This window comes from Eumetopias jubatus, unplaced genomic scaffold, assembly GCF_037043125.1.
Source record: "Eumetopias jubatus isolate StellerSeaLion01/CBP00866 unplaced genomic scaffold, mEumJub1_p1.0 scaffold_1, whole genome shotgun sequence".
Lineage (NCBI taxonomy): Eukaryota > Metazoa > Chordata > Mammalia > Carnivora > Otariidae > Eumetopias > Eumetopias jubatus.
In genome coordinates, this window is record NW_028274807.1 from 71,405,496 (window position 1) to 71,415,485 (window position 9,990).

The following is a 9,990-nucleotide window of genomic DNA, read 5'->3' on the forward strand; positions in this document are numbered from 1 at the left end:
TATCGTTGGTTGTTTAATCAAATAAATATGTAAGAAAACATCAAAATGTCTAAAAGTACATTCCACACATCAGAATAGAAAATATTAAAAAGGATGATACCTATACTGTTTAAGGTATAGTGAATTAGTCATTATTCCACATACTGCCTAAAATGTTAAATTGAATATAACCTTTCTGAGGGTAATTTAACAAACTACATCAAAAACCTTTTAAAATGCAAATCCCCTTTTACCAAGCAATTCATTTCTAGGAACTTATCCAAAGGATATAATAAACAATGTAGAACAAAGAGGCATATACAAATGCAATGTTGTTTAAAATTCAGAAAAATTATGTACCTAAGTGCTCCTAGAAAATCATTAATAAAACTGCACATCTATAAAATGTAAATACAGTCATTTAAGATGGTACAAATCTACTGATATGGAAAGATATCCAATGATAAATTTTGAGATAAAAATAGTTAATATGATATGCACACTAGGTACACTTAGGTAAAGTTAACTTCAGCACCTCCCTTCACCAAAAATGGCAATTCTACCTATCAGTCCACCCAATAAGTCAACATCACAGATAAAAAATGAGAAGGGAGAAAACTGTTCCCTCAGGTAGTCTCTGTTTTCATGTGCCTCTAATAATGGGAGCATCTCTATAGACCTCATTGCACTGAGTCTGATTCTAGAATTGTGCTTTTAGTACAAGAGATCACTTAAACACAAGCCAACTACTATGTCTGTTGCCCAACTGAAGAAACAATGATTTCTTTCCACTAGAGAAAAAACAACGATATTGTAGTTAATGAGAGACAGTGTTAAATTCTAGAAGGATCTTCAAGGGTAATTTTAATTTGATACAATTTTTCACTTTACACACTGATTTTAAGTATCAATTCCTCTGTAGGAAACAATTCTATTATGTTTCACTTGTGTAGGGGGTTTGTTTTACAAAAGGAAAGTGTGTATAAATACATAAATAATAACATTCTAGAAGAATATTCATTCTATGGAAGAAGTAGGTTACCTTTGGTGTGAGAATTTTCTTGATTATAATTATTTTATATAAAGTACATTTAACTGATCTTAAATTCTTTACATGGAACATGCATTATTTTTTATAATAAATTCTGTTTTGGAGTTAGAAAGAAAGCAACTGGAAAGCTGAAAATATAACCCAGCCATTTCGGAGGGAAAAAATTTTATCAGTTAATTGACTAAAAGCAAGTACAATGTTTTCATAAACTAAAATATACAATAGTCAAGTCTACTCAAAAATAGATACTCTGCTTTCTTCTAAACTTATGTACATTTAAAAAGCCATTTTGATCCCCAAAAAGGGTATCATATATAATTTTAAAATATGTATTATAATGTGCGTCTTGCACCCTAGAAACAAGAAAAACGTCAAGCCAATGTCCAAAAATACGTTATTTCCACATTTGATATACTATTTGACTAACAGTTATAGGGTATTTTCACACACATACTTCTTAAAACAAGGTATCAACAGAAACCAGACCTTCTCAGAGAGATGGCTGATTCCAAGGCTGGGGCAAGATATGTACAAGATGAACCTGAATATCTTGTTATACCAAAAAGTGAGAAAGTACACAAAGTGATAGGGCATGTCATAAGGACAGAAGAGCAAGCTGGAGAGAGTTCTGACCAGATGAATCTGAAACAATCTGAGCACTGAAATCATTAAAGTTAGTAATAAATTATCAACGATTAAAAGAAAAACGATACAGACACATACATAGATAAATGGGGAAGGAGAGCTCTTACAATAAAATGCCAGGTACTAACTGGAGAACATAAAAATCTGCTATTTTTTACAAAACTGTCATTTTTCAATTGTCATTTTCAACATAGTAATGTTTATGACAGTATATGGATCATTCTATTGGCTAACTGGTCATCAATGGATGCTAAGGCTGGGGGAAATTTTGCTAAAGAGCAGGGCATGCACAAGGCATTAAACTGTCTCCCCCACATATTGCTTACAAGATGCAAGAAAAAAATACTAACTATAGAGTAGAGAAATCAAGCACCTTAACTGGGTGATCAAAATTAACAATGACGATAAAGGGCAGAAGACATCTTGTACTTCTGAATGTACAGAACCCTAGAGATACATAACCTGAATCTAATCACAAGTAAAAATCAGACAAACCTAAAATTAGAAACATTATATTAAAAAATAAGAGCAATGGGGAACTGTATCCTTCAAAAATGTCAATGTCATAAAAGACCAAAAAGGGCTGTGGAAATGTGCCCAGACTACAGAGACATGACAAATAAATGAAATACCTGGTCTTAGACTGGACAGTGTACTGAAAAAAATAATTAGAAAAGAAAAAATTTAGTAGGAAATATTTGACCCTCCACAGATGAAATAAACTAGAAGAATTATTTACAGATGCTTTTACAGCTCTGTTGATTACAAGGTTCCAAAGAGAATTCAACCAGATTCAACATAAGCAAAGCACTACTTCAGAGCAGAGCAGTAGTAAGCAAAACTATTAGCAAATAAGTAACGATCCAGGCTCAATCAAAACCACTAACTGAAAAGTTACTAAAATTTTCCTCCAATTCTATAAAGTTTTAGCCAATAGAATGATCCATATACTGTCATAAACGTTTTCTTTTCTAAAACCTAGCCTGCAAAATACACACACGAAGTTAGCAACTTCAAACAAAAACAAAACAACAACAAAAATCTAAGAAATTTTGACATTTTACTATTACAGCCAGAAGTTTGCAAACTTTGATTACTTTGATTACTAAATAAATACACTTTTCAAAATGTATAAATTCCATAATTACAAGCATCATTCCACCATAAATATTCTCCTTCAAAGTAAAAATTTTAAAAAAATACCACTGATCCTACAGATCAAAATCTATGTTAAACACACTTGTTGGGCGCCTGGGTGGCTCAGTTGGTTAAGCGACTGCCTTCGGCTCAGGTCATGATCCTGGAGTTCTGGGATCGAGTCCCGCATCGGGCTCCCTGCTCAGAGGGGAGTCTGCTTCTCCCTCTGACCCTCCCTCCTCTCATGTGCTCTCTCTTTCATTCTCTCTCTCAAATAAATAGATAAAAAATCTAAAAAAAAGAAAACCACACTTGTTGTTAGTGTTCTTTACCACATTAAAATATTCAACTTATGATAAAGAACATAAATCCTAATAACTAAACATGAGAAGAAGCTCTGGATTCAGATTAGTTGAGTTCAATTTCTGGCTCCACAATTTAATATCTGAAGGTCTTTGCACAAGACATGTAATCTCTCAGTGCCTCAGTTTTCTAATCTATAAAATGGTATAGGTGAATATACACGTCATAGGATTATGATGACTAAATGAGACACTTGTATTACACACAAAAAGTGCTTTTGAAATACACTTTTTACATAACTTGAAAAAGTCAAAATCTCACATCCATTAGGATGGCTATTATCAAAAAAACTCACAAAATAACAAGTGTTGGCAAAAGTATGGAGAAACTGGGACCTTTGTGCACTGTTGGTGGGATTATAAAATGATGCAACTGCTACGGGAGGCAGTATAGCAGTTCCTCAAAAAATTAAAAATATAGGGATGCTTGGGTGCCTTCAGCTCGGGTCATGACCCAGGGTTCTGGGATTGAGCCCCACGTCAGGCTCTCTGTTCAGCGGGAAGCCTGCTTCTCCCTCTCCCACTGCTTGTGTTCCTCTCTCGCTGTCTCTATCTGTCAAATAAATAAATATCTTTAAAAAAAAATGTGTGTGTATATAAATATATAATGTGTGTGTGTATACACACACACACACACCCATATGATCCTGCAATCTCGCTTTTGGGTATCCCAAAAATTGAAAGAAGAGTTTCAGAGAGATATCTGCACACCCATGTTCAAAGCAGCACTATTCACAATAGCCAAGAGATGAAAATACAGGGCGCCTGGGTGGCTCAGTCTTTAAGCATCTGCCTTCAGCTCAAGTCATGATCCCAGGGTCCTGGGGTCGAGCCCCGTATCGGACTCCCTGCTCAGTGAGAAGCCTGCTTCTCCCTCTCCCACTCGCCCTGCTTGTGTTCCCTCTTTCGCTGTCTCTGTCAAATAAATAAAATCTTTAAAAAAAAAAAAGGTGAAAATACCCCAAATGTCCATCAATGGATGAATGGATAAACAAAATGTGGTATATATATACAGTAAAATAAATCTAGTCTTAAACAGGAAATTCTATCACATGCTACAACATGGAGGAACTTTGAGAACATTAAGTGAAATAAGTTAGTCACAAAAAGACAAGTACTGTATGATTTCCCTTATATGAGCTACTTACAGCAGTCACAATCATAGAGACAGAAAGTACAATGGTGGTTACCAGCCGTTGGGGGCAGAAGGAAAAGGGGAGTATTGTTTACTGGGTAGAGTTTTGGTTTTGCAAGAGGAGTAAGTTCTGAACTGTTTTTGCAACAATGTGAATATATTTAACTCTATCAAACTACATTTAAAAGTGGTTAAGATGATAAATGTCATTTTCTTTTTACAATTAAAAAAAAGGAATCATACTTCTGAAACCCAGTATCTACAAATTTAAATGTCCTTTACCATGTTCACAAGGCCTAGCGAAATTTAGTTAATAGAGTAGCAACAAATGAATGGAGCCAAAAATCTCAGAAGTGGATAGTGTTATTACATAATCCATCTTCATTTTGAAAAATTTCAGAACTAAAAAACTGCATTAAAGTAAGCTTCCTATTTATTGCAGACAAAGTATACAATTCTCATGATTTAACTTACTCAAGTCTCTAAAGTCAGCCTGATCTTGAGCCCAGGTTTTTCTCCTGTGCGCAAGAAAAGCAGATGAATTCTCTGACCCCATAAGTGACTCCAGGGATCTAGACTAGTATGAAATCTTTGAAGACTACTAAGGTTGTCTCAGATTCCAGACAAACCTAAGAATCATAAATGACCTCAAACCAATATGGACCTGAACACCTAGGCTCTGACTTGTAATCAAACCATATCCAGTCTACTTTACTTATAAATTTTCAAATATAAGTACAGAAAATGAGAATATAAAATCAAATATATTAAGTTTTCAAATTCTTCTCATCTAAATCACGGATTAAAATTAGGCAGACTTTATCTTCCATTTATAGAAAAATGATCACCAGATACCTGGGGAATAAATTTTAAAGAAGTCTATATAGCTCATGGATTTTTTTTTAGATATAACTTTAAATATTCAGCTCTAAAGAAACAACTTATCAGCTGAAACTCAAAATTAATAAAAACTGTTCTACTTTCAATGATTTTTAAATCTTCAAGCCATCCTTCAATGTTACTAGCAAACAACATAGCTAGGACAATGATTGCCATGTTTCACTGAATTGATGATATTGATTCTAAGATGCACCATTATTTCATGTGCCACTAAGAATGTAAAATCACTTCCAACATATATCAGTCATAAAATGTACCCCAAATTCAAAGATATTAAAATATTTAAAAATTGTTATCACAGAACAGATGTAATGCAATATGTACATGCCTTTTCCTCTGAATAACCCCCAGGTACCAGAAACATGAGCTAATTAACATATTTCAACCACAGAGGGAAGGAGAAAATAAATCAACATTTCTATAACACCAAAATCCCTGAGCCCCACACAAACTTCTTTTAAATGCATGAAAACAGTCAATACAAACTACAAGCTCAAAGAATCAATAAATAATTATGCAGGCAGCAAATCCAAAGAAGTAACTACATAATTCACTACAGCTAAGGAAATGATTTCCAAACTCATGCAGTAAAGAACCTAAGCACCAAATGACTTTCAAACAACTCAGGTGGTCAAGACCCATGTCTCCTTAAATCCAATGGTCCACAGGTAACCAGCTCAGAAAACACAGTGCCATCTACTAAAGGAAAAAACAGTGAATCCAGGATTTTTCAGCACATACTATGAACACAACAGACACTAGTTTAGCTTAGGGTGATATACAGGTTTAAAGTACACTAATATGCTGTTTCAAGAACAATGATACAGGTGCAAAACAAAAAGAAAATCTTACCTAAAAATTTTCACTAACTGACAAAAGTAATAAAGTTCAATAAATTAACCCAATTTCAGTAAATACAAAAGAATGCATTTATTAATTTAGTGAACAATTACAGTATGGAAACACATAAAAATCTCTTCTAAATTTACCCATTTCAAAATTCCTAAAATCTGTTACTTTTCTTACACCAAAATTTGATATCACATCCTATAAAACATTAAAATGTATGTAAATCTAAATATCAAGGTAAATTCATTCACAACCAATGAAATTCTACAGGACTAAGAAGATTGACAAATACAAACTTATGACTAATTCTCTTAAAATTCAATTATATGTAAGAACAGATAAACAATTCAAAATAGGCAAGGCGGAATATATTTTAAAAATCCCTCCACACATACCCTCCAAATCTACCTCCAATCTACAGAAAAATCTTAGAGGTGTAGAATCTGTTTACTTTACTGACCATTTAATTTTCTTAAGTTGCAGACTTCACACAGAGAAGGACTACACCCATCTATGTCTATAGGTAAACGAGGACATACAAGTCATACTATTTTTTTTCTAAACAGTGACTCTACTAAATAAAACATTCCTAGGTTTAATGCTAATTTAGAAAACCAAGTCACTAAAAATGTTTCCCTTTCTTTTTGGCTGTTTTTTCAGAGGAATCCAATTTGATCATCCATTTGTACCTTAAACATCAGAGCTTAGAAATTCAAATGTAAAAAATGTCCATCAGTTTAAACAAAAAAGGCAGAATGTTGATAATTTTTGAAGATGGGTTACAGTTAATTATATTATTTATATATAGCTGTTAATTATACTGTTCTCTATTCTTGCGTAGGTTTTTAAAAGTCTATAATAATATTAGATTTAAAAATTATTCAAGTGTACTGAGTGGTCTTCCTTAAAATCTTAATTTTAAAACAAATTTAGCAGAGAGTATCAATTTAGCATTAAGTTTTTTGACAGAGTACACTAATTTGAAGGTAGTCCACAAACACATCAAAAGTTACTCTATTAATAAACAGATGTTAGGTACATATTGACTTGGAAGTTACTAAGGAAATAAATGTAATGCAATGAAGTACATGTCCTATTTATATGGTCAATGATTAATAAAAAAAATTCATTCTTTGAATTGGAAGGGACAAATTTTCTAGTTCTGTGGTGTAGACCACTTTTCTAGGTACCTACAGGAGAGGCCAGAAACCATCTTGTTTCATAAATTGGAAACTGTGTACAAAATATGAGATTTTGTTTTAAAAAAAGAAACTAGCTACTTTAAAATCAGGGTGGAGGAAGGGCTAAAAGCCACTGTTCTACTGCATTCACATTCTACAGCAAATATAGTGACCTAGAAAAGGTCAAATGACTTATATACCATTCAATTAATGGCAGTGTAAGGAACAGAATTTAGGACTCTCGACTGTTTGCCCAGTTCTACTTTAAAACAATGCACCACCTTAAATTTAAGTTAGTTATGAATAATATTGTTTCAATTTTCTTGGCTACAAAATAGTATTAGACAAAATGACAAAATCATCTCTAAGATAATTTTCCAGGTCTAAAATTCTGACTCCATGAATGCTAAGTTTAAACAGAAGTCTGTATTAAGGGGATGTATGTCCTTAAACATAACAGAACTCTTCAAACATTTTCAGGGACTTCAGAGAAATAGAAGTCAAATATAGAAACAAGCTAAAAGTTAGTTAGTCAGTCTTTATTTTTTGGACCCTGAAACATTTCTGCAACTTCTCCATCTTTTAATAGTTAATGCCGAGGATATAAAACACTGTCACCAAAGACCACTGAAATAATCATACTGAAAGTTTTTTTGGTTATTAGATATTTTTGGTTATTAGATACTTTTGGAAAGGATATTGGCCCAACTATCAAACATACAAGTTTGATGTTCAAGTTACTGAACGCCTTATAGAGAACCAAGTACATCACTCTGTTAAGTTTAAAATAAATGAATTCAGAAAAGCATTAAGCATAGCTAACACATAATGGTCACGAATAAAGTTTTAATTCCCACCTATTAAAGCCTGAAAGAGGTTGCTCTGAAATATGTTAATAACCCGTTCTATGGAACTTCTGAGCTGTCTGTCTTCAGTCTGGCTTAGTTTTGAACGATAGTCTTCCAAAAGGTGCAATGCTCTCTGGGTGTCTGAGAAGAAAAGAAGAGTTTGATTAAAATTACACACTATTTATGCAGGAAATAATTCTGCAAGACATCTAAACACTTCTCCAAATCCTCTCAGTCAATGCTACTACATTCACAAACATATGTATTCCCTAGAATCCAAATTTTTAAATATGTCACAGAAAAGGGAGGAAGATAAGCAGTTGCTACTAAATGTGTACTAGTAATCTACCACAAAAGACTGATCAAGATATTAGTTAATATAGCTTCAACTGATCTGATATGCAAAAGCAGAATATCTACAATTTGGCATTATAATACAAATCTTAAATGTTTCAAAATACTAGCTCTTAGCCTGGATCCTACAATTGCTCACAAAAGAGTGTTTAGTAAAAATGACAAAGTAAAATATTAAAACACCAACTCAAAGTTTTTTAAAAAGACATTTCAGAGGAGTGAAAATTAACTGCCTCTCCAGTCACTAGAGAGATGTCAAAAAAGAAAGTTTGAAAAACATTTAGATGTTTCCCTCTTCTGAAGGATATGAGGCTTAGATTCCCTAAGTAGTAAGGCTAAAACGATGCTGTCTCATCAGAGTTAAACATTTTTTAAAAACACAGCAATCACAAAACAGACACACAGCAGAGTTCCGAAATAAATTCTCACCTTGCTTCCGGACTGGCATTTTTCTCCAGTATCAGGAAGAGGACACACACCTTTAAAAACAGAAAAGAAACTAAAGCAAAGAACAGAATTGTGGTTGAACTAGTGTTTCCCCCTGAATCTCAAATCGAAAAACTCCCAGCCCTATTTGAAAAGGCCACCACCTGGCGAAGTTTTCCCAAGTGAAAGAGCGAGCCTCAAACCCCAGCAGTGTTAGTCAATCTAGAAAGCTTTTACCCAAGGGTGGGTACCCCTATAAATTAAGAGCAGACAGAAGCCTGCTTCCAAATTCTCCTCAAAAGCTACTCCCTCTCCAAAGGGTACTAAATGCCTAGATGTGGGGCCACCCTTCCCCTGGCATAAGTATGCATATTCCCCACCTGCTACTGGGGGGGGGGGCGGTGCAGAGGCGCTCCGACCCTTGGCCCCTAAGCTAGTAGCGACCGTACAGCGCTGAGACAGGACCAGCTAGGCTGGTCACCCCACCCCACTCGGGCCCCCTCCTCTCGCTTGCCTTTCCCCTTGCTCGCCGCCTCCGGGCTACTCCAGCGGGGGCCGGACAGGGCTGCGGCCGCTCTCCGCGACGCCCTCACGCCCCACATGCACACCTCCGCGGGCCCCCACACCTGCGGCGCCACCACAAAGTTCTTGCAAGCGGCGTGCGCTCGGAGCTGGGGTGCGCTTCGGGCCAGTTGGGGCGGCTTCCCCGCCCTGCCCCGCTCCACGTCCCCCCGCCCCGCCCGGGGCTCGAGGAGCTGAACTGAGGGGGGTGAGGGAACGGGGGAGGAGTTCCCCTTGGCGGCCGCACCCCCGCCGCCGCTTCCTCCTCCTCCTCCTCTGCCGGGGCCACCTCACTCGCCGCGGCCCGCTACCCGCTCGCCCTCTCCCCTCCAGCCGCCCCACCCCCGGAACCTCGCCTCCTTCCGCGCCCCCAACCGCTCTCCCCCCAAACTTTCCGCCAAGATGGCGGCCCCGGAGCTGGACTGCCGCGCCCCCACGTGACCGCTTTCCCGGCGCTCTCAGCCAATGGGAAGTGAGGAGGCGGCTGGCGCCGAGCCCCGGGCTCTCAGCGCTGCTACCTTTGGGTTGGAAGGGGGAGGAGGGCAGGGAGGGGGCTGGGGAA

General features: G+C 36.6%; 1 protein-coding gene across 8 annotated transcripts in view; it reads right to left on the reverse strand.

Moving 5' to 3' along the window:
* The window catches only part of DLG1 (discs large MAGUK scaffold protein 1), a 257,311-nt gene extending 247,590 nt beyond the window's left edge, over positions 1–9,721 (reverse strand). For 4 of the 8 annotated variants that reach the window (XM_088024980.1, XM_028100854.2, XM_028100852.2 and 1 more), the window contains exons 1-3: positions 9,382–9,721; positions 8,871–8,920; positions 8,097–8,228 (exon numbers count right to left, since the gene is read on the reverse strand). In XM_088024980.1, coding sequence (XP_087881106.1) covers positions 8,097–8,228; positions 8,871–8,889 — 151 coding nt within the window. In that variant the 5' untranslated portion in view covers positions 8,890–8,920; positions 9,382–9,721. The remainder of the gene's footprint in view (positions 1–8,096; positions 8,229–8,870; positions 8,921–9,381) is intronic. The other 4 variants (XM_028100858.2, XM_028100857.2, XM_028100856.2 and 1 more) reach the window with 2 other exon arrangements.
* Between the last annotated feature and the right edge of the window lie 269 nt (positions 9,722–9,990).